At 39.8% G+C, this 25,555-nt stretch overlaps 2 protein-coding genes across 2 annotated transcripts in view; both read right to left on the bottom strand.

Annotated features, from left to right (window-relative positions):
• Positions 1 to 6,049: 6,049 nt before the first annotated feature.
• LOC308223205 (uncharacterized protein) lies at positions 6,050 to 8,652 on the bottom strand (the record flags this gene model as incomplete). The annotated part of the gene is made up of 4 exons (XM_080621958.1): positions 6,050 to 6,355; positions 6,505 to 6,829; positions 7,012 to 7,193; positions 8,620 to 8,652. 4 exons carry the CDS (start codon positions 8,650 to 8,652, stop codon positions 6,050 to 6,052), a joined length of 846 nt encoding a protein of 281 aa, XP_080478084.1.
• An 11,819-nt stretch (positions 8,653 to 20,471) lies between these two features.
• Positions 20,472 to 25,555, bottom strand: part of KNDC1 (kinase non-catalytic C-lobe domain containing 1) — a gene marked incomplete at both ends in the record, with an annotated part of 65,604 nt that continues 60,520 nt past the window's right edge. Inside the window, 7 exons of the mRNA XM_080620253.1 lie at positions 20,472 to 20,703; positions 20,952 to 21,109; positions 21,733 to 21,792; positions 21,895 to 22,017; positions 22,441 to 22,591; positions 23,853 to 23,935; positions 24,250 to 24,465. Of these exons, the coding sequence (XP_080476379.1) occupies positions 20,472 to 20,703; positions 20,952 to 21,109; positions 21,733 to 21,792; positions 21,895 to 22,017; positions 22,441 to 22,591; positions 23,853 to 23,935; positions 24,250 to 24,465 (1,023 nt within the window). The remainder of the gene's footprint in view (positions 20,704 to 20,951; positions 21,110 to 21,732; positions 21,793 to 21,894; positions 22,018 to 22,440; positions 22,592 to 23,852; positions 23,936 to 24,249; positions 24,466 to 25,555) is intronic.

The following is a 25,555-nucleotide window of genomic DNA, read 5'->3' as shown; positions in this document are numbered from 1 at the left end:
ATAGGAGACAAAATTTACTTCCATTCAATTATTTTGTATTACTTGAAGCTTTTGTAACATTCAGTCGATAGATTTATATTTTTTTAATCATGGGTATACAAGTTTTTAGGGAAGAATGTAGAAGAATGTAGAATACATCCAGAACCTGGGGATACTGTATTATCTCAGAATATACGTGTATTTTTCTTACACAATTTGCATTAAGAACATAGTGGCCCTGTTTCTCCAAATCATAGATCAGAATACTTATTGTTCTGCATTTGCATATAGGCCTTACAACCAGAAGAAATATGCTTGCTTCAAGAAATTTACTAATAACTTATGTGCATTTGTAACTCAGTATAACACCCTGAAATTTAGTTGCAGCAATTAATGCTAGGATGTGAGAATTACATCTAAGACCATTAGAACAAAGTGCTCTTTCTATGTGAACTCTACAAGACCTCTAGGGGCAAATGATAGATTTATCTCTCTGGTGCACAACTGGAATATTTCTTTTGGGACTTCGTGCACACACACAAAATATAAGCCCATAAGAGCTGGCAGGACTGTAGCAGTTCTACATGCATGGGTTTGTTGCTGGCGAGAAGGCTCACCCTGCTATCTAGGCTGCAGTGTTTTTTACACCAGTTATTAGAAGCTCACCCTTTATTAGAAGCTGAAGTGCTTGTACTCCCCAAGAATGCTGTTGGTGTGCCAAGTCCTCCAACATACCATCACACCTAGTTGTGTGACAGCATAAGTAAAAATAGCCACAAACAGGAAAACGTAAGAGTTATCCTTCTCAACAAAAAGGAATTTCAGGCATAATAGGGCAAATCTTCAGATTCCAACTTTCCTTCTAGGAGCCATGTCTGAAAATAGTCCATAAAAATAAAATAAAATAAAATAAAATAAAATAAAATAAAATAAAATAAAATAAAATAAAAAAAAAAAATGTACTGAGCAAACTATCATAGCATTTATCATAGATGAAGAGCTGATGTACCAAATCACCATCACCAGACCAGGGACCTGTTGGGCTACCAAGGTTTTTGGCTCCAGCATAAGCAGATCTCATTTGTCTTTTTCTGAAAAAAAAAAAAAAAAAAGAAAAAGAAAAAGAAAAAAAATCCTAACAACAACAAACCCCAGATATTTCAGAGTCTACTTGACAAAACTGCAGTTAGAGGATGCAGGAAGCACAACTGCATTGCCACCCCACCCATCCGGAGGGAAACAGCCCAAGCCCGCTGTTTAGCTGCACAAATAAGCAGGAGAAGGGAATCTGGGGCAGCGCAGCAGCCCCTTGGAGGTAAGTAAGCTGATTTACTGAAAGGGAGGAGGTTAACACAGGTAAGACATTGTGCCCTGTTCCTGCCAGGGCCTTAGGAAACCCCAGGCCACAGGCAGTGGCATGGCCCGGGCTGGGCCCTCGGAGCCGCCGGCCGCGGCCTGTGGGACAATCGGTGACTTGTTTGTACCCTCCGCTGCTACCCTTTGGAAATGCTAACTAGGTTATTCAGCGCCTCCTTTGATGTCCTGATAGGTGCTATTAGATAGTCAATTAGGCATCAACGAGATCGATTGTTTCGGAATAGCCGCTACTCTGTTTGAAGTACCCGTGAGCACGAACAGTGTCATCATCACCCAGGCGCTCCTTCGCCCGCGGGAACAACGCGGGCTGACAACCCATAAATAACAAATGCCACTGACTCACCCAGCAGTGCTACACCCTCTTCCCTCCCGGCTCACACGCTGCTAAGCCCAGCTATTCCTATTCAGCATAGGTCGGAGCAAACAGGCGCTTTGCATTAAAAAGTTTATCGGGGAAATCTCATTCAGTTCTTTGCGCAACTAATGGAAAAAGTGCTCCGATAAGTTAAGGATAAGTTAAGTACAAGTCAGCTCGAAACAAAATAGCACTTGAATTCCCATGCACGCCATTGCCAAATTGCCCGAGGACTTGTGACACCTCCACAGTTGTTTAGAATTGCCCAGGCGGAATAACTAAGCACTAAAATAAGAACTAACGCACTTAACCTGCCTCAATACCAAAAGAGATCCCGGAATTAGCTCCCTACTACATACTATTAGGAGTTATCACTAAATCGAGGCCTAGAAATTTAGGAGACAACTATAAAGAAAAAGTAAGAAAGTCTACACAAGGAACATGTCGAGACCAAGAGAAGTCTCCCTTTTTTTCTTCCTTTCCCCCTCTTCCCCCCTTGGGATTTATCAAGTTAATTGTCATCTAATTGCGTATCAAAGAAAGAGATAATGGGCAGCAATTAGATGTAATGGCCTGCCAGTGCAAGATATCTCCCGATTAGCACACAACACCGAATAACTTCGCCTGGTTTGTAAAGAGGTCCCCGGAGTGGCTCCAGCGAGTCTGGGAGCTGCAGGGGGGGACACCCCGACACCCTTCTTCACCCCCAGTGTCTCGTCAAACCGGGATAGGCGAGGGCCTGCCGGCTCCCCGCCGTTACCGTGATGCTAAGGCAGCTGCTCTACTCCCCCCTCCCGCACGCACTGCGGGGTGCAAGGCTTTGAAGTTAGTGCTCCGGCAATTTTCTCTTCCCACCCCTTTTCCTGCCCGGGGAGCCCAGCTTCCAGGTTATGCAGCCCCTTCCTCGAGAGCCGCCAGGCCGGGAGCTCCAGCAGTTTCACCGCACAAGTATTATGCTGTTCCTCCCCAGCTAATGGACTCGGCTTTGCCCTCCTCCCTGCATTTGTAGCTGACTTGCATATACTGCTTTGTCTTGTCGGAGAGTATTCCGGTACTGGTGGTTATTCTGCGGTTATTTACTAACTGGTGGTTATTTGATTGTGGTTACTACACCCGAAATTAAAGGCTAGAAGGGAAGAGGGCTCTCGACCTCACTGGTGGAGCAGCCCGGGAACTACCTGCAGAGGCGAGCAGCCGGTGCGGTGCCCCAGCAGAGTCGCTTGGCTTCCCGGAGAGGGACTGAGAGTGTGCAGGGGTCCTGAGCTGCCGCTATTGCCCCTTTATTGCTGCCGGGAGTAAAACACAGTGGGTGAGAAATTCAAACAAGCGGGAATACTACTTGAAAGGATATCTGATGTGGTTTTGTTTTTTTTTTTTATCCCAGATCAAAAGGAAAACTTGAAGCTGCTTTTGAGTAATATAGCTGGACCGCTTTAGCAAAAATGAAATTATTTCATATACAGTTTTCTAGACCTCTGGAATGTAGCAGTTATCTTCTAGAGAAAGCCAACTTTTGCATGAAGAAGAGGAATTAGCACTTAGGTATCCAGAGGAAGCTGTTCCCTTTAGAGACTCAGCCAAATGAAAAATCATCTCCCTCGTTCATTTGAGCAGTTGTCGGGAAACTGAACGATATCTTCAAGCTAGCGCTGCTAAAACACGGACAAGGTATTTCCTGTGCTTGTTGAGGATACAAGTTGCCAAGGAATCATTATGTTAAGTGATCATTAGCACCTTCATAAACAGATCCCAGCTTCTCCGTCGCCGGCCGTTCTGCAGCTCATGCGCCCGGAGACAGGACACCCTCAGCCCGCGCCCCCAGCAAGGCTGAGGGGAGCCGCGTACCAGCACCCCGCCGGCAAAGCCCCCACCACCGAGACCGCCCAGTAGCTAATGCCGCTCGGCCCCGCAGCCCTGCTTGTCCTGGAGTGGTTCCCACTATCCCGCGGGCCTAAATCATGGCAAAGACTGCATGTACTACGTGTTGTCCCAGCAGGCCCAGTCGTCTCTCGCTTGCTGTAAACTTTTGCACTTAGGAGGAACAGTTTCCTCCACCCCTCCGAGCACCGCTGGGGCTCAGTGGAGCAGCACTCGGATGCTGGCAGATGCGGAGCTAGGCCGGCTCTGAGATGCTCACCCGCTGGGTTAGCCAGGCCCGGCCCAGCGGCCGCGGAAAACCCGATGATGCTGCAGCGGAGCCGGCTAGGGGTTAGCAGACCAGGGAGAGTATACCCGGGGGAGAACGGGTCGGACACCCCAGGAGGACTCACAACCACCGATAAGGTGTGCGCCTGCCTCTCACTTAGTATCATCCACCCCTCACAAACCCTGCCCTACGAAAGCAGCTTCCTTCCGCGGGTGGGACCACTTTGTTACCCCTCTTTCTTCCCGAGCTCTTTCCTCTCTCTCTCACTTCCCCCGGGCCCAGCTGCCATGGAGACCTTATCTCCCCAAACACCTTTCACCCGAACCCATTTGGGCCGGGGAGCTCTCACAGTGCTGCGGGCAGCCCTGGGCTCGACCAGTCCCCCCGGAGGTTGCTGTTCACACCCCACCCCCAGCCCCCAAATCCGCAGGCTCTGAATTCTAACAGCAAGAAGGGCTATTGCTATTCCTTTTTTATGGGGTGATGAAAACAGTTGGAGAGTGGGGTTCTCCCCTGTGGCCATACAAGATGATGAGGGGATCATCTCAACCACTATTCCCTTGAATTCAGAATGGCCAAATCGAGTCCTGACTCACTCCCTTTCCTCCCTCCCCTTCCAATTTAAAAATTGGATGCTTAAGAACAGAAAGTATTTACCATTGCAGAGCTTTATGGAAATATTCCAGTTCCCTAATGATTTTTGAAAGAGTCAAGAGAGAATTGTAGGTATTTTTTTTTTCTTGTAATCAATATAGCCGTTTAGCAATACCTGACTTTAAGAAATAAGTCCCCACTAAATGGGAATTTTTATCTAGTGTCACCAAATTTCCTTAATCCCAAACTGCATCATTTTCCTGAAGAGGTATCACCAAGATTGATAGCACCTGAGCCCTTATTAGTTTTCTTGCATTAAAGCTACATTAATTGTGCAATCGCAAGCAAATATTAATATCTCAAATGGCTAGAAAAACACAGCATGGATTACAAAATAATTAGGGAGACTTCCAAATGTGACAGCTTCTCAGAAAATCAAAAGCCACAGCTTTCAGCGGCACATAATGTTGCTTTTCACCAGGCAAGTGTACTCAAGTGGCAGATTGGCCCCTCATACAAAAGAAAACAGTGGTGGTCAAGGATGACAGAGAACCTTCAGACCATTCATTACATGAGCCCAGATTACAAGTGCGCCGGAAATACTCTAATAACCCCCAAGATCAATTCTAAAGTGATGGAAATTTTTATTGCTGTTTTCATGTTAGTTGACAGTTGACTTCGAAAGATTTATGGCAACCTACATCAGTCAAGGAACCTTTCTCAGAGCCCTTTCTCCAGCCTGAAATCAGGCTGTTTTGTTCTTAAGTTTTCTAGAGCTTTATTCAAATTTAAAAAGTGCATAGCACAATGGTAACATCTTTACTGCTGCCTGGTGAAAACCAGCTTTGTAATGTTACATTTCTTTTGATCATACCCTCATACCCTGTTAGGTGCATTAGGTGAGATACTGGGATACTATTTTGTTGATAAGAAACTTCAAGGATAGGTCCTTTCCAAGCCCTGTTTAGGCAAGAGGCCACTACTAATCTACTGAGGCTGCACACGAAAGCGTGAAGATATATTTACATATTTATTTAGTAGGTAACATTTTATATCTTAAAATCACATTCTATATATTATTTAAAGGGTTCCATCTGGACTATATCAAGACCAGTATTAAGTATTAGCAACAGGTGTATCCATATATTTGGTCAAAAGTACACCCATCATAGAAAATACCATCTAAGGAGTAGCTGAAGGAGTTTACCTGTTTTAGAGGACAGGGGGAAATTCACGCTTTTTAGCACTCACCCTCAGTAAATTGGAGGGGGCAGAACAGATCTCGATAATAAAGGAATCTGTGCTTCCTTTAACAGAGTTACCTTTTAGGGCAGGATAAATAGCTCTATAATCCTTGTGTGAGGAATTCACACCAAAACTGGAAAAAGTTTATTAAAAGATTTATATTAGTGTTTGTCCCACTTCTTTTCTATTTTACACAGTTGCCTATAAATGCTGGGGCATGAAGTCCATGATTCAGATTGTCCAGTATGCCTCTGTAAAATATCTTGCACATTGCTGCATCATAACTCCACCAGGCAGTTACAGATAGGTAACGGTAGTGCAAATCCTCCTTAGCCATAGTCCTTATCAAAGGGTCAGACACCCAGCAAGAAAGCTGTGGGGTCCCCGTACCCAATAAAGCAGGGTGCCGCCCAAAAGCCCACAGGCTGTGCTCTGCAGGCACTGCTGAGTTCCGGGCTGGGTGCCGGGAGCGCCGCCAAGGTGAAGCCTCCGGAGGCAGTCCCTTGCCGGGGCAGAGGAGGTGGCTGGGCCATGTACGTGAGCGGCAAGGGTACAATGCTTCTCTGAGGTCCGTAAGGGAGGCTGCAGAAAGACTCCGTCCTCAGCTCCTGCAACTGCCGCTTGAGTTTCATCCGGCGGTTCTGAAACCAGGTCTTGATCTGGGAGAAGGGGAGGGAAGAAGAAGGGATGAGGTTACAGCGGCGCCCAGCTCACGCCACGGCCAATGCCCAAGCCGTTGTCCATTCTATTACCTAAGCAACGGCAACTCATGCTGCTGCCCATACTATTTTCCAAGGCCCCCGCTAACCTGAACCTCCGAGAGCCGCATCCTGCCGGCCAGCTTGCGGCGCTCGGCAGCCCCCAGGTATTGTTGCCTCTGGAAGGAGCTCTCCAGGGTGCTGACCTGCACGGCGCTGAAGGCAGTGCGTAGCCGCCGGCCGCCCTTGCCGCCGGCCTCCTCGGAGCCCGAGAGCTCTGGACTTCCCTCCGGCGGGGACTGCTCTGCTCCAGGCGGCCGCCCGCCTGCTTCTGGGGACAGGCGAAAGGGAGAGAAAAGGGTCAGCCAGGGCCTGGGAACCCCTAGGGTGCCCACTCGCCTCCTTCGCTTCCGGGCAGCAGCTGCACAGTCGCGCCTTATCGGGGGACCCGGATTGTGGGGGGTACCAGGCCCGTCCGTCCTTTTCCTCCCATTCCAGAAGCACCAGGATACTCCCGAGGCCGCCGTTACCTGTAGCAGAGGGTGCCGCCAAACGCTCCCGGCTCCTGCCGCCTCTCCCAGCCCGCGGCCCGGCGGGCTGCTTCTTGCTCCGTTCACTCAAGCCGGGGCTGGACGCGGCAGCGGGCCGGTGGCCCTCGGAGGATGATCGTTGCGTGGAGCCCGCGGTGGTGCTCTTGAGCGCCTGGCTGCTCTGAGACAACCACTCCACAGAGAAAGGGGCCTTGGTCATCCTGCCTTGTTTCAGAGATGTAGGAGGGTGTCGGGGAGCACGGCTCTTTCTTTATACCGCAAGTCGCGGAGGAAAACGTTGTTTGTGTAAATACACATCAAAGGGCCAGATAAGTATCATCTAATTGCTATCAGTTCTCTCCCTCCACCCCCCCCAACAAAAGATACCGTTCACACATTGCCACAGCTCGTGGAGGCCCGGCTCCGCCGTGTCTGCTCCTGGAGTTATTCCTCCGCCGTCAGTGATTTACAGCTCTTGTTACATCCTATCCCGATGCAAATGGCATTTATGGAGCTGAGCAGCCTCAAACGGCGCTGGGGAATGCACACCCGGGGGAGCGCACAGGGACCAGCATCCCCGGACGCTTCTGCACCCTTCTTCTAGAGCTGGCTTTTCCATTCCTTTTAAAGCAGATCCACTGTGTAAAGGGATCCTCTCAAGCCTGCTCCTATCTGGACTGAGCACTGTGTTCTCGAGATAGCCCGAGGCAGGCAAGTAGATAAACTCACTCATTGCATTCTCCTGGGTATCAGGTCGTAAGCACCAGGCAGAGGGCAAGGGGTTTGGAGGAAAAGGCTGTGAAACAGAAAAAAGTAAAGGTCAAGGCTATTGAGTTGTACAAATCGACTGGCTTCTGGCTGCTTAAATAAAGTATGTTTTCTGGACTAAAGTATCGGGTGAAAAAAAAAAAAAAAGAAAAAGAAAGAAAAAAGACAACTTTCCGCCTTAGAATTGACATTCTACTGAGGTTACAGAATTCACATCATATCTTCCTTCCCAGATCTCTTGCAGCTGTTCAGGTCACACAGGTTTCTCTGCTATTTCACTCTTCCTACCTTTCCTCTCATTGCCTTATGCATGTCTTTCAGAAGTATTCCCATTCTTCTTTGGGTTTTGTGTGCACCAGGAACACTTGGCTGCTGCAGTAATGTCAAAACGACAAAAGGTTTCTGGTGCTTTATGGGCAGTTTTTCACTGCAGAATAATCATGAATTCCCTCCCCTTTCCATCCTCCCATTCAGTGCAAGATCAGAGTGGGACCACTGCACCATTGATTACTCCTATCACACCCCTGCTTAGTATCAGTCTGCCCCCAGAAATCACGACTGCATGTTTGATTTGTCTGTCCTTGTTCCTGCCTTCTGCTTTACAACTGACCTCTACCACCTGCAAACAAAGTGCTCTACTGTCCCTTTATCCTGTGACTTGCGCGGTTATTCTGCCATTCATGCTGGATTTCTCAGTATTTGCTTTCTCTGCAATGACAATTAATATGACCATGCTTCTATCTTTTTCTTAAACTTTCAGCGAGGTAGAGGCTTGAAGACTGAAGCCCTTCTATTTATTTTCTATCTAAATTTTTCAATGTATTCCATTTTAATATAATAAAACATATTTTTCATTATATTAACCCAGTGAAAAGGTTTTATTTAAACCCTCTTCTATCTTTTCCTAGAACCAACAGTTCAACTTACTGTCTGCTCGAAGTATGATATCCATTCACCCATCCATGAATCCATTCACTATATTAAAGAGTGTGATGTCTAATTTCTTGAAACCTCATCCACTTATCCTTCCCAAGCATTTTCAGATTAGCAATGGGAAGTTTGGAAAGTTTACTTAATCAAACTGTATAAGATTGTTTTTAAATTTTCTCTATTTTATAAACACCCCCCAATATACCAAGCAGAGGTTCTTAACTATTCTTTTCATTAGGTAAATGTGAAGACTACCCCCACCAAAAACCTGAGGAAATACTTTAAAATACCAGAAGTTCTGAGTGTTAGCCAGTTCTGGTGACAACATATTTCACAGAGCAGATCAAGCAGGCATGAGATAGATGGAGCGAAGACATATAGGAATCTGCTCTGTTAACTGAATTACTAAATGATAAGTCCCCGGAGTCTCCTGCATGTAACATGTGGCCTTAACAGCAGCCTCACTAGTCAGAAGTGGGAATACCAGTGCTGTTGCCTGCCTTGCAGAATCCTGCAGTCAGGCAAAATGCCATTCTTAAGGACTAAATTTCATGAACATCAGAAAAAGGAAGCGTAACTTTCTTGCAACCTTCTTTTGCAATTTATACACTCTAATTACTTTAACAGCATTCTGTATCACAGATGGGGTAAGATCCCAAGGGAATATGCTACTTACATACTTATATAACATATATTCATATATATCTATATGCAATTAGTAAAAAAAAAGTATAAAAGTCTATCTAATGATATCCAGTTTTATTTATGTCAACAAATAAAAGGCACTTGGCAAGATATTGGTTAGGACAAAAAGAATATATGACATATGATGGTGCTTTAAAAAAATCTTGGGTTTTAGCATCCACTGATACATCTGCCACACAGTTTCTTTACAGATTTTAAGACATTTTTGCCATCTGAGCTGCAAATTACATCTTTATCCACTGCTGGTTTATTAATTGCATTGCATCAAGGCAAATGTCACACAGCTGAAAGATGGTGTCAAGTGTTGAGCTCTCAGAGACGCAAATTGATTATATTGTGACAAGGTTAACCCAAATCTCATTTGGTTATATATAAAATGTGTAACTATCCTGAAAAGTGGCAGATAACTTCTGCATGTTAATGACTGCTATGATACTTAACAGCTGTTAGTTTAATTTTATCAACAATTCCTAAGCTGCCTCCTTTCTATCTATTATTCACTATTTGTTTGAAAATTTCCTGGTAAACTGTGATTCACAAATACCACGTTAAAAATCAAGTGATATTGCCAATGGGATGAAAACCTGCTCATGCTAAAGTCCTCAGGAATCTGTCAGATAGGACCTCTCATTCTGCTGCTACAAGGAGGAGGAAAAAAAGAGCTCAGGCATATCAACATGACTGCCACTGGCAGAAGTCTGAAGATTCATTTTCTGAAGAAAATGACAATACTTTTCAGATATTTGTATAATACACGGTTGCACTCTCTGGCGAGGCAGCACCTTCTCCGTGAAAATAAGGAACATCAGCTTCCTGAAGACCAAAGGAGACAGGGGATCATAATGCCAAACACCAGGCCAGGCCATTCTGTGGGAGATGGTGTAGAAGGGAACATTTTAGTATCCAGGAGAATTAAAATGAGTTGAGATTTGTCACTTGACAAATCTTGTGAGCAGCAGCTGCATTCAAAGAGGCCAAGAAGTGGCTTTACTGACGTTTGGCTGGGACAGGTAGGGTGAGATCAAGATAAGGGTGCTTATATGCAAAACAGCTCAGCAGAAATGCATACACACAACAGTGGTCTCAGGCTGAGGAGGTTCTGCAGAACTAGCTAGTCCTGTTTGGATGCCTTCTAGGCAGTTGATAACATAGAAAATTTGGGATAACAGTCCAGCCTTTGAGAATTAATTGCTGCTCCACATCTTCCAGCCAGGAGGCCAGCTCTGCCCTAGTAAGCCAGCACAGAGCCCTAGAGAGAGGCAAGATTGTGCTCTGAGATATCTCCTTCCTGTTGAAGTTTTGAAGGAACTGAAGAGAAAGTAGCAGAGGGCTGCCAAGTACCTTGTGTTCCCACAGGTACTGGAGAAAAATGCCACCACTTGGCCTTGCTGCAGCGGGCGTCTGCAAGACCAAAGGAGGAGACCATCATTTTGTAACAGCAGGTGACCCTTTCTTGTAAAAGTTGAGGGTGCTGTAAGACTAGATAGAGTGAATGTGTGGTCCTTGGGAACAGGTAGGTGCTGATACAATTCAAAGAGTAAAAAAAGCAGTTTATGACACACAAGAGGATGCACGTTCATCTATGGACATGCAGATTCCCTGTGAAGGTCTGCCCAGTGAAATAAAGGCTGCCGTACAGTTCTATGGTCTTTGCCCTGATATGTTTATCCAACCATTGTAATTTCTGAGAAATCACTGTTTAAGACTTAAAAGTGTTAGAAATGGCCTCTAACCAATCTCTTTATTAGCAATTATTATAATCTTTCCTCTTTGACAGAATAAGAACTACTTTTCCACAAGGAATGAAAAGATCATATATGCAGGAGGGCCTGAAATAAACAGAATTACAATGCATAGACAAAAATTAAAGTCTCATCATGCTTGGAATTGATCTAAATTAACAGAGCTCCCACAGCTCTTTACCATAAGGCTGTTACCAGCAACTAGGCAGAATAGGTGAAATGTTTTTAAAAGATACACGTTCTGCAGAGACATGATGTAAATATTAAGAAAGAAAACATGTGTTATGTTTTTAACAGTTCTTTACCCAAATTTAAGCTTATGAAAAAAAAAAATCAATATGAATCAGTTTCAATATGAAACGTGCCAGGAAGCAGCATGAAAAGGGGCTTAAGAAATGATTTTATTTTCTGAAGATAGGGATTGTTAGGTGCTCAAACATGCTTTAGGATCTTGGTTATGTTAGATATATGTATCATCTAGGGATATGAGATGTACTTACAGAGAATAATGGGCATATGGAAATTCCCATAAATGCCACTAGTTTTAGTAATTTTTCAGATCACTTGGACTAACATTCTGATGGATACTGCAAAATGTCACACTTTCATGCACTGAAATCCTTTCAAAACCCACTCCACATTTTAGATCAATGCTTTTTGTTGTTTTGTCAGTCTCCGCTGAAGGATAAATATTTCATGATGGTTACTTTGAAAGTTACATTTAACAACCTATTAGATATAAAACCAAGAATGCATTAAATCAGAATTGCTCCATTATTTTTACTTTTTGTTTCCCACAAACATATTCTAGAGAAATTTATCTATGACTAAAGCATTTATAATTCTTGAAAGTAACTTTTCACTTTCAACTATCATAGAATGATTTTTTTTTTTTTCCTTTTTCCTTGATTTTAGAGTTCGAATTGGAGCATGATAAGCCAGCAAGAGAATGAGCTATCACAGCTTGGCAGCCCTGGCTCATCTATCACCCTCAGTGCCCATCCTAGCCTATGGTTTGAAATGCATCGGTCCCAGCAGTGAAAATATTTTACAGAATCTTCCTTCCCTTGACTTATACCAAATATAAATCACATCTTTGTACTGCTCCAAACCCAGTCTGTTCAAATTAAATTGAAATAAATGTTACCTTTTTTTTTTTTTCCAGTTCCCCTTTTTTTTTTTTTTTTTTTTCAGTTCAAGGCTTGTCTCCATTTCATGTTTCTAGTCATTCCTTCCTGTCGCCTGTATTCCTCACTATAGAGTTTCTTCCTATCGCCTTTCTTCCAGTCACTTCTACTAAGTATCCTGCAAATGTTACTTTGACAGGATGCAGAACTGTAGCAGCAGAGCACAAATGACACTGCCCATCTACCTTCATTGCCTTCCAAAACAGGGAGCACAGACATGTCCCAACATTCCCTCTCAGTATATTGATAAAGGAAAATATGGGCTGTTGCAGGTGAGGACAGGAATGTAGTTAGGTAAGATGCTTGACACTGCCCCTATGTAATCCAATGTCTGTGTTTCCTCCCCAAGCAATGCAGCATACTTCTTTTGACAGGTTTTACACAAACAAATGCATTACACATCGACAGAAGGTACTTAAGGTTTAAAATTATAAAGTTGTGTGTGCATGCACTTCTCTAAAATATTAAAGGGAGCAGCTGAACACAAACACGTTCGTTTTAAAAATTGGAATAATAAAAAAAATCTCTGCTATTTCGTGTTAGCCTGTTTCTAACAGGCAAATTTTAGGCAGACATCTGGAAAGCCGACCGTTTTTCCCGATACCTTTGCTCATAATGAGGCGCGTACATCTAAAAGTCTGCAAGGGTCTCTTGTGCCATCTTCTGGTTATATTAAGACTTCACATTCAAGAAACTGCTAGGCAAAGGAAGAGAAAAGGTCGCAGACTTTTAGCTGAGGCAATGATTGAATCATTTAGTTTGGAAAAACCCTTTAGATCATCGAGTCCAACCGTTAACCTAGCATTGCCAAGTCTGCCACTAAACCATGTCCCTAAATGCCACATCTACACATATTTTAACTACCTCCAGGGATGGTGAGTCAGTTCTTAGCCAGCTAAAAGAACTAGTAAACCTTGCTTTCCACCTTTTCTCAACACATGGATGTGCATGGAGGGCTTTTATCCCTTTGCACATTTTAGAACCAAGTAATTTTCTCATTGCATTAGCATCTGTATATCATGGAAATTCAGTATCCCTCTGTAACATCTCTTACGTAAGTTCTAGTAATGGACACCCTGGCAACACCTATTTGTTTGCTGTCTCAGTGCAAAAATGTAAATTAAACCCTTGAAAATTAAATTTAACCTTCATCATGATTATTGTGCGTTCTAGTCTTGTGTGTTGTATAAGTGTGCTCTCTCCCACCCCATATTGTATTAGTAAAATCACAGACACAGTTGGATCCAGGCCCCACCTGTAATAATACAGTGTAGGGCATGAGAAGACATTATTATGGTAACCCAGGATAGTTTGCCTCGCTCATCAGAGTATGTTAGTTCCAAATACATCTTATCTTCTTGTTCTGGTAAGACAAGATGGTTCACTCACCCCTACCCCCACCATCTGCATTGCCAAGGTGAAGGCTGGCTGTGGATCTCAGAATTTAGACAACAGCACTTGTATTACATCAGTTCATCAACGAGCAAAACAGGACATTGCATATGTATGGTATGTTAATCAGTGCAGGTTTTATTACTCACCCTTGTGGTGCTTTCCCTTGAGCTTCACTCCTGAGCAGGGCTCCACTTCATTCGGTCCCATTTGATTAGCACTGGTGTCCCAGGAATCCCATCATGGTAATGCCATGCTTTTGGTTAAAGCCAAGGCTCTCACTGAGTGTTGTGCCTCATCCCTGAGGGATCCACACCTGCTTTTTGCTTGTAATATAGAGGTAGTCCTACCCCTCCTATCTCCCACTCAATTTATCTTCACAATTCAATGGACACTGGTAATTACCCTTTGAAATGAGATACTAACTAGTTGTGTATCCACCTTACAGTACCATCATCAGGATCCTAGCAACTTAATAAATAATCAGCTCAGGTGGATCTGTTGTCAATGGGTTTATTGACTTTAACACATAACATAGTGTTTTGTTTTTACATATTGGAAGAGTTAGTCTGACAAAGGAGACCATCATGCTATTTGGAAATTACTTTACAGAGAAATGCATGTTGGCCTTTTAAATTAGTCTCTATGCTTGAAGATTTTTAGACAGGTTTTTTTCAGTAACTGGTCTGGTATCAAAGTTCATCTGACTGATTCCCCAAGTCATTCTTTTACCTCGCCTTTCCACTCATTCCTGTGCTCTTGCACACTTTCAATAAGTAATATTATTTTCTGGTTCTCTGGGATCTCACTCATTCTTAATCAAAAATACAATCATTCCAAGATTGAGTTTTGCACCATATTATTATAGAACAGATTTAATCAGAATTTAATATTCTAAAACATCTAATTAGCTTGATAGTTCCCTTTCTGACCTGTATTTCTGTTTCCTGGTTAACTTTGATTGTGACACACATTGTTTAGAGAATAGGGAGTGAAATACAAAGCACTTCAGGCTTTTGCACCATTTGACATTTATTCACTTATCCTAATAAGCAGAGAACTTTTATTGTATAATAGAAAATTATTTAAGAATCCATTTTTATTGTTTTGCTTTTCCCTTGCTGTACAGTTTTGTTCCTAACCTGCTGTGCTGTTCTGCCTATGCAGCCTTATTGTTCCTACTTATTTTCAGTATTCTTTTTTGGTATTTTTCAGGTCAGTGATGGGCCCCTAATGCAGCCACACTGCTGTCAGGTTTTTTTTTCCCTTTGCTTGAGAATAGACTGTTGTTATACTTAAAATATGGCCTGTTTTAGAACCCTGTTTTAGAAACCCTCAGCTCTCTTGAATTTCTTTTTGCCTTAGAATTCTTTCCTCAGGAGCTCATGTACCAATTTCTTGATTTTACTGATTGGTTTTCTGAAGCCCACTGTTGCTCACCTGCTTCTTTTTTCCCTTTCTTTCCTTTGTATCATGAACTCTGTTGTCTCATGGTAATGCTCATCTTGATTGATTTTCAACTTTCCATTATTAGATTTTCAACTAGTTTATTAATCCCAGTACAAATGAATTCTCCACACTGTTTTTGGCCAATGATTAGTTAGAGACTACACGTTATGGCACCTCCCGCTCTTAGTTTAAACACAGAAAAACCTATGTAGGCCTGCCTTTTGATTCTTAACTATATTTATTTTTGACTTACATTTTAGTACTAATTCACCTTGTCATTCCTTCTTTCCATGTTAGTTCCCTCTAATGCTTTGCAACATTTTGTGTACTACAGGTCTAGCTTTTTCCCATTATTATTTTTCTAAGCCTCCTCCACTAGTTTGTTTGCAGAAAAAGTCTTAAGTATCTGTTTCTTAAGTGAATATTTTACTACTGTTACTGTTTTTGAGCTTTATGAGATATGATCACAAATAAGCATCTACTTGCAGAGATTTTAATTCTGAGTCTGGTACTTAGGCTCACGACCCCATGCCCAGTTAAGCTTTCCAAATTATGTCTCTCAGGTAATGGCAACTCAAATTCTCTAGCCTTCTGAGCTCTAAATTTCATGATGAAAATTGAGTTCGACCAGTTTTAAACACAGTATTTATTTTAATGTCTAAATAATGCCAACATGCAAATGAGACCAACTTTAGCATTAGAGTGAAGAACTAAATAGTCTTACAGCTAAGACTCAGCACATATTTACAAGATAGTAATTAAACTGTTTCCTCTTAGGCAAGTTACAAAAGCATCATTTATGTTAGACCAAAAATGAATAAACAGAATGATGCAAAGACCAGGTCCTAGACTAGATTACTGCAGTGGCCTGATGTAATATGGCGACTGCAAATTCTACTTATATGTGAGACACTGAAATATCACTGAACAGGAAGCACACTAAAATAATGCCAGCCTAAGACTGTCCTGCCACACTTTCAGGTTGTTCACAGACAACCTTCATGTAATAGCTAAAAGTCTTCTTCAAACATTGCAACAGAAGAAACTAAAGAGCTCTTCTCCACAAAAGGAGAGAAGATAATTTTGAAAGTCAAAGTTTCTAGTTTACAGGAGTTATTGTCACTCATTTATAGATTAAAAGCAGCCTCATAAAGAGGTCTTTCAAACATTTTGCTGCAGGAATTTTTAAATAGAGATTGGAAAGTGGAATTGTTCATTCTCACGTGTATTTTAGAGAATTACATACAAATCACATAAAAAACACTAATAGAATATTCCACTGCAAATAAGTAATTCATTGGTACTTAAATAATTACAGGATCTCTTGGGAAAAAAAACCTTATATAATGCAAATTGTAATGGGGGCAGTTAAAATGGCTATGTGAAAATATCTTACATTTATAATAACTAGATGATAATAACTAGGCTGAGAAAAGGGGGGCTACAGGGATGCTGGGGATGGACTCTTCATCAGGGACTGTAGTGATAGGACAAGGGGTAATGGGTTCAAACTTAAACAGGGGAAGTTTAGATTGGATATAAGGAGGAAGTTCTTTACTGTAAGGGTGGTGAGGCACTGGAATGGGCTGCCCAAGGGAGTTGTGAATGCTCCATCCCTGGCGGTGTTCAAGGCCAGGTTGGACAGAGCCTTGGGTGACATGATTTAGTGGGACGTGTCCCTGCCCGTGGCAGGGAGGTTTGGAACTAGATGATCTTAAGGTCCTCTCCAACCCTAACTATTCTATGATTCTATGACAAAAAATACTTACAGATAAATAATACCTGCTAGTTGGGCAAATCCCAAAGATGACCACTCAATTAAGCTTGATTTATGGGGCTTGAGTTTTCAAATACTGTTCAAACCTGCATTTCCAATGCTTTGATACCTCTTCTAAAGATCAACATGCATTTTAAAAGATTCATAAAGCACATTTTAAGAAAGATTTTCTGGAAGAAAAAAAAAGAAGAAAAACTCTAACCAGAACTGAATGTGTATTCTAAATAAGGATATGCTTTGGATTGTATTTAAGCAAGAATAAGGAGAAAAATAATTTATCTACACTTTTTCCCTCATTGCAATATCAAGGATTGAAGCAATCAACCATATGTTTAGCGCTGAAAAATTGTTAGCTTCCCTTCCTTCAAACTGTAGTTTGTCATGTAGAAACAGATTTCCTAAAATTTTAATCGTTTGCAAATCACATACAGTACTCACGGGAGTCTCAGCAATCCAATGCATAAAGGAAGAATGTAGAAAACCATGAAAATAAAGTTTAGAAGTGGATGAAAAACTTCCAAGGAAAAAAATTTGTCAGAATTATGAATCAGTGTTGGTTCATGAAATATTTTTCCAGTTTCTTGTTTCCGGTTTCTATGAGATAGTTCATAGATTCCAATTGAATTCACCCTTGTTTCCTGACAGGCTTCTGGAGGAGGTGTTGGAGATGGAAATCTGCTTTCAAATGTAGATAGTATAACTAGGACATAGTTCCCAGGTGTCTAGCAGGAGGCCTCAAAACCCCAGGGATCCTGGGGACAGACACCTGCAAAGGGACACAGAGAGAGCACCAATGCACAGAGCACCTGGAAAGGCTCCCAAGGAGCAGATGTCATTTCAGAAACTCCATGGGTCACTGTTGGAAAAATAAACAACATAAAACAAGATGAGGGAAGTGTGGAAAAAGTAAAAAACTAGGACAGCTGGTGGCAATTCTGGCTTAAAGAACAAACTAATTTTTCCCCCCCCAAACATTCTAATTTGGTATTGGAATGGAAACATGAGACCAGACTGCAAAGTCCCTCATTTATGTAATTCAACTACTGATGCCAATAATGTTTTGCCAAGATACAACTGAGCTTGTTTCTTTGAAATGTTTTGTCCTATGTTTCCTTTTAAGAAGACATTCCCCACAAAGAAAGAAAACTTTGGCCCAACTTTTCCTTCTTGTTAGTAATAAATAAGCAGTACAGTTATACGCTAGATGTAACTAGTTTATTCTGAAATCTGTGTCACATAAGATGTGCATATATCAGTGTTCATGGAAAAAAGCAAACCAGTTTCCTTGTATAAAAATGATTTTGATTTTTTTTCAATAGCTATTTACATTTTCTTTTATTGTTGATGTTGTGATGTCTAAATACCAAATCTTAAATATCTAATTGATGAAAACACCCCAAAGTAGTACTGCAACTCAATATTATGCTTTTAGAGAAAAATGAGGTGATACACTGAAGCATTATACAGAAGACATGAAATGACTTTTAATTTCTTGTATAGCACCAGTTACAGTTATAAACATAATATTGGCTAGGTGTAGTAGTTGCTTTCAATCCTGATAAAAACTGTAAGAAATATATGAGACAGCTATAATGAGTGCAAAATATAAATGCTGAGTAAATCCATAAAAGCAATTTCAACAGTTTGACTGGCAACTAAGTAAAATTAATTTATTAAAATGCTTGGCAAGTTTTGTGGAGTTCTTTACATTAGAAAAGCTTATGCTACTTAAGATTTTACTGTCTTTCAAAGGCAAGGTGTGGCTTCAAGAGAATGGTGGTTTTTAATTGAGAAAACCCCAATAAATACTAATAAAACCAGTTCTTTAAAAATAAATGCATATAGATCAAATACGTGAAACGTATGTCTGAAGATAAAGTTATCATTAACATTCTCAAATCACTGTATTACATAAAGATAGAAGGCCAAGATTAAATGTTTCTACATTTGGCAATTTTTAAAGAAATAGCAACACATTTTGCTTCCTTAAGGGTAAGTCAGAATACTACAATTAATGACATGCTAAACCTACATATGGCAAATAATAAAACAAATCATCTTAAGAGTAGAACACATGCAAGAAAACCCAGTTGAGGACTGAGTTCTCCAGTGTTTAAACCAATAAGAACACAAATGTTAGTATTAATATATTAGTAAAAGTAACCAATTATTTACGGAAAATATGGACATACCTTGTTTTTACTGAGAAATATGAGGAGTGGCTTGTGATGTATATATTGTTGTTACTGACAGGAGAAAAGGAGAGGCTTTCTTCTTAAACATTGAAGAAGCTACAATTTACATGTGCACATTCATTTCTGTCAAATACAGTAATACAACTTGCAATATACGAGGTCTGCGCACATTCCCATTTCTTACATCATTATCCTTCTCCATCACTAAAATGTGCCAAGACAGTTCACATCTGTGCTTCGCATCTCTCAAAACATTTTCTTACTAATTTTTCTTTTTTTTAAGACCCGTTTAGCAAATATCTGTCAGGACAGAGTTTATTTTAGCTGTTTCTTGCCCCTCCCCACTTCTTTTACAATATTATCATTGTATCTCTGGTAGATATTCTTATATTTGTAACTAATTTGTAGCCTTAATATTTTGGCCTTGCATAAACCTGGGTAGCTCAACAAACATCCTAGCAATAGCATCACAATTCATTGCCATTTAGAAGGTCTTGTAAGTGTAAGCTCTACAAACAGGTTATCATTGAAGTTTTACAAGTTACATATCCAAATTTCACACAGTTATCTTCTACTTAGTGCTGCTGGAGCACTGCAGTCTACAAAAGCAACCTGATAATCAAATCTGCACACACACATACATACACAAATTGATTCTTGTGCCCAATACAGGAAAAAAAAGCAATTTCACACTTACTGTTTTCACAAGCCCATGAGCAAATCAATAAATTCATAATATTTAGATTCAGATCTTATTTTCATTTGGAAAAAGGTTAGTTTGATGACATTAAAAACCAAACAAAGTTGCAACATGGCATTCCTCTCCTTCCTCAGTATGCTTAAAGAAAAAGATGGCAAATTCTTTAAGTTAATTATAGTTTTCAAAATACACAACGTAAAATCAAGACACACCAACAGTGAAAGGATCTTAGATGATCTGTGTCCCTGAATTATATGCACACTGACAGTATACAAGTGTACGATGCTTATATAAAAATATACTCAACATTTAATGAACTATACTCTGAACTCTCTTAGGCCAACTTTGCAACAGAAGCTGTAAGTTTAGTGTATATCCACAGGATTGTTTAGATATTTGTTTTGGGGTTAATTATTCTTTTAATGCTAAACAACAGTGACAGTTAGTCATCTCTTTCTTCTACACTCTTTGTACTTTAATCTTTACTTTTATTCTTTTGATCTTTCATCCAGTTGCTAAGGATTCAAATCTCATTAGTCAGCATTTTATAATTCCATGTTAAAAATATAATTGTTTCAACTTGATATAGTATTTTAAGTCACTTCCCTTAAGTATCTGCTTGGGAATTGGTTCAGGAGATGAAGTCAACTGAATCCAGTCTTACAATCCACGCTTGGAATACAACAGATGAAATGTAAATAATTACTGAAATGTTGCCTTCATTCTGCGCAGTGTGTCCTGAATTTTTCGAGAATGTTTTTCTGCTGGTATCTGATGGAAGTTGGCACAGTTACCAGCTGCCAAGGCAGAAACATCTGCATCTTTAAAGCAAGTTATTCTTTGTCTGAGGTAAGATTGCAGCTTGAAATCTGGTGTATATGTGTAAGGATTCTCTTGAAATGCATGAACTTGGCTCACAACTTTGGCAATATTTCTTGAAAGAGAATACAGTAAAAAAAAAGTTAGTTTCTTATGCTGACAATAAAACCAAAACCAAACTCCCCAAATCCAAACTTTAAAAGAAATTCAAAGGCATTGAGCATTCTCTTCTACAACGTATGTCCCTTTGACTGAAACCATTTAAACTGCTAACTGAAATGTTGCATTAGCTTGCATTACCCCTTTAGACAACAGTCTATTTTAAAAAGTTATGTGACATACCTATATAGTTAAAATTATTACCTAAGTTTAGTCCACTTGTGAGCTCCATTTGTCATTGTGAATCCTCCAGTTTCAAGTTGTTGGACATGCATAGCCAAAACATGGGCTGATGGAATTGTTGGAAGTGTTTTGAATCTTTCTCCTTCCATCAAGCACAAGCTGTCACTTTTTAAAAACACCTAGTTTAAAAATGCACACAGATAAATCTCCTGTTAAGTATTGCGGCAGGTTTTAAAAGAAGTTCGCCACTTCATGTGTTTAGTGCTAGGGATTTGTTTGTCATGAATATTAACTTTTGGCATTGAAGACTACACTATGAATTAATCTGGTGGCAAACATTTTAAAGCACACAAAGTAAGTAATCAAAAGATACTTCATACATAATTGTAATTGTTCTAAATCATAACCAAAATAATATTTTAGAACTTCATTTTATGATTCAAAATTGCACAGATCAGTAAGAAAATGCTTGAGATAAAATAAATATTTAAGATTTTTCAAAACAGATTACAGCCACAAAATTTCTGCAGACATCGTCAGGAAAAGTTATTTAATGGTCTAGCTTGCATTGAAAGCTATGAAATGGCTTTATTTTTAATCACATAGGATACATTTTTGAGAAATACTGAGGAAAATTCACACAAACCTTTTGGATTAAGAATCAGAAGTCTTAAATTAAAATCTCCTTTATAATACAAAAAAATAATTATGGCTTTCAGGCTGCAAAGGCACCCACTTATCAGAACTTGCATCTTCTCCAATCCCAAAGAAGTGTTTTTACATTAAAGACTTCATACTATACCTCAACAGCCTTGAGTTCCTCCATTATTTCAGCTACTTTTGCAGGTAAGATTTTCCAGGCCTTACAAGAAAACAAAATACATTTTTGTCTTTCACATTGATGTCTATATTGGAAAAAGATTATGTTAAGCAGAATAGTTACAGAACAGAGCCCCAGACTTACTGGTAACTGACGTACAATAAGATTTTCCAAGCCTGCTAGGATCTGCATCGCAGTAGCAAAATTTCTTTGTTCATAGCAGTATTTTGCTATTAGAAGAAATTTTGATAATAAGCTCACCTGCAGCTGAAAAAAAAATAAGATATACTCTCTATATATAAAATATATACTAAATATATAGAGTAAATCTACATAAATCTAAATAATAAAATTAAATGAGAAGGAAAAAAAAAAAGGAGATTCATTTTCTTTTTGAATTTGTTACCAAAACTGTTGACTGTGATAACATTTCCCTCCAACACAAAAATTCCCATTTCATGTCACCAAGTTGTCCTTGTCTGACATCTATTCTCCTCAGGCAACCCATTTCTTAATAAGTTTTGAGATCTCCTACTACAAAACATCCAAGACCCTCCTTGCAAACTGAATTTTTAACTGCCCACTTACAGGTGTATTTCAGAATATTTATGGCAGTTTTGCTATATAGCAACTCCTATACAATAAAAATAACTATTTCATAATTAATAATACAATAAAACAATGACAAACCTTAGATGTGTGACATGTTACAATTTCAGCAGCAACCCAGGTGCTGACATTGTCTGCATTTCTTAATAATTGTAGAAGGTACTGGTCTTGTATGCACTTTGACAGAAACAGATTACAGACTTTAAATGGAACTGTCTCAGCAGAAACAGCCCTATGGAGAAAATGGGGAAAAAAAGGCAAAAATAATTGATGCTGACTTTGAATTTTCAAAGAAAATCTTGATTGTGAAGATGCCAACTTCTAACCCTTTAAAATGATTTTGCAGTTTTTGCAGTCTTGAGTTTATGATCTTTTACAAAGTACATAGTGATCTATGTCACTTTTTTCCCTATAATTACAAGATAATGATATGTAATTTCAAGATAAGGATGTAGTATATGTTTCTATACATAAAGGCACCTTCACCACTTGTTACTAAATAAACCAAGCCATCTAATCTGGTGCAAAATAACAGCCAGAAATCCAAACTCATTAAAAACTGCAGTCACATAAAAAATTGAGCCTGATACCTAGTGGCACCATAGAGTTTGTTTCCCATGCTTGAACGACTGAATAAGTATAAACCAGCCAAGTTAGCCTCTGTCATTTGACAATCAGTAAAAGATGAGCTGCTTTAGATGTTCATTCCCTGCTCTTACAAAAAAAGTCTATTTCAGATAGTGCAATTAACAAGTATTAATTAAAAACTAGCCGAATCCACTGAGTACATAAGAAGCAGACCATAATCAAATATAATTAGGTCCATGTGACTAGATGAAAACAACAATTACCATTGAGCAAGTAATTTAAATAGGTTGATAACCACTCTAATAACTAGAGGAAAATTCTTATCTATCTGTGAATACTTGATACTTCATCTACCTAACAGTACAAAATCAACATTGCACAGAGAGGTTCTGATGTTTCCATCCACATTCAGAACCAAACTGCATAAAGTCCTGGACAACCTGTTGTCACTGAATTTGCTTAAGGCAGGGAACGTTGTACTACATGATCTTGAGAGGTCTCTTCCAACCTCCTCTATTCTGTGACATTACAATGGGCACTGAGATTTTATATGCATACAAACATGCGTGATCATGAAGCCTGTTTCAGAAACTGTTATTTTTTTTTCTGCCAAAATGGAACCTTTGAAACAACTCCGCAGTACAAGTCTTCAGAAATATTTTGTCCTGACCCACTTTGGATTTAAAAGAAATCACCTTTCAAATGTGACCTACCACATACGTGCACAGGTATGTATATGTATAATATCTCCTGAAAGCAAAAAATTTATATAAACAGACTGTCTAGTCTGTTGAAAATATATTAAGTATTTAAAATGTTTCTCTCTTCCTGAATATATTAAAGGTGTAACACAGTAAGTTATTGTGCATCAACAGAATAGAGGGCAGTTAAAATAAGTAACTTACTTTTGGACAGAAACACATTTGTCTTTAACACCAAGTGCTCTTGAATTTAGAAAGTGTACCGGATGACATTTATGAAATACTTCCTGAACAAAAAGAGCAAGATATAGCTGTTGTTAAGATCAAGCAGTTCTTTTAAAATACTCAGGGATAAAAAAGACAGACAGTTCTTCTCCCCCCGCCTCCCCTTCCCTTCTCTTCAGCAAATTAATCAGAGGGATCACAATCTAAATTTTACTGTAGAAAGTTCAGGGAAAAATGGATCATCTTAATTCAAAGTCTTATGAAGTAATACAAAATAGCTTGAAAGAGGGTTGGGAAATGTTAAGGAAAGAAGGCTGAGTACAATGTAAGAAGACAGATATTATTTTTACTTCCAAGTAAACCTAGACCTCTGTACCTGTTGCAGTAATGTCAGCTGACAACAAAGCTGTTGCACACCGTATTCTATTAAGAGATATGGTCCTACTTCATCTGCTTTAGTGAAGGAGACTAGGAATTCTTCTGTAAAAGTGTTATAGCATGGCTTTGGCAAAATTGATGAACTGGTGTACAGTCGCTCTCTCTGATATTGTGCAATTGGTCCCACACTTTTGGAAAGCTTCCAGTTAAAGTTCTGTAGGAAAGAAAAAAAACAAACTACAACTTCTTTAAAGCAAACATTATGTCTCCCCTCGATGTAACTTCCTGGAATGTTCTGTTAGAGAAACATCTTTGTGGATGCAAAACTTTTCAGTTCATCTTCAAGGTTAGCCCAGACACTGATTGGTTTATTCAACACTGCTATTTTAAGCTAATACTCACAGTCGATGAGTCTGTGCAGTAGGCTGCCAGATGAGTATTTAAAACAACCTTCTGTGTATTCAGGCTTGCTGCTATAATATGGTGCATATTCTTAAGTTCTATATTTTATATTCTACGTCTTACTATTTCTTGTACTCTTTTTGCTTAGCATTAAACATCCTTTCCAAAGAAATATTTGGTTTTCCATTCTTTTCCCTTTTTCTATCTTCCAGTATCATTAAAATACAGTGAAAATAAAACAAGTCTATGTTTCTCTATTCTGCTTGCCTTTTATTGGTTGAATCCCCAGAATACTCCATGGAATTCTGCACCTTTTTCAGAAGGCTGATTCTAAATTCAACTTACACATTACAGATACATTTGACTTCCACATGTCATTTTGGTCACTCTGTAGAGAGAGGTCTTTTTTTCAGGAGAAGTATTATACAGCATGTTCTGGCTTCTGGGGTTATTTTTCACTAGCACACTATATAAATTAGCAAATGTGGACAAAAGTTTAGACAAGTTTTTGGTACAAGCTTTGAAGTTTCAGCAGGAACCCTGTCAGCTCCTGCTGTTGTAAGACTGTATTTATAGTCTTACAAAGATATATGCCCAATAAAAAGTATTTATCTTTGACAAGGAGGAAAAGGTTTCCTAGGTAAGTCACATGCTAGTATCAAGGATGAAAAGTTCAAGTTCTTTCAAAATTATTACCTGTTCTATTGTACTGAAACAGCTGACAGGGCACAATTAAGGCTTAAGATTATTTATGCAGTTATAGAACAGTTTAGGCCTTAAATACTTCCAACAGAAAATTTAAAATGCAGGTAGATAATTTTTGCTAGATCAGGATCTCAACCATGAGCTGGATCTCTAGTTTTTGTCAGAAAATAATCAATGGAAATATGTTCTATATACTG

The sequence above is a fragment of the Psittacula echo genome (assembly GCF_963264785.1).
Source record: "Psittacula echo genome assembly, chromosome: 6".
In the NCBI taxonomy this organism is placed as follows: domain Eukaryota; kingdom Metazoa; phylum Chordata; class Aves; order Psittaciformes; family Psittacidae; genus Psittacula; species Psittacula echo.
The sequence above is the reverse complement of the archived record's forward strand: the minus strand, read 5'-3'. Positions and strand labels throughout refer to the sequence as shown.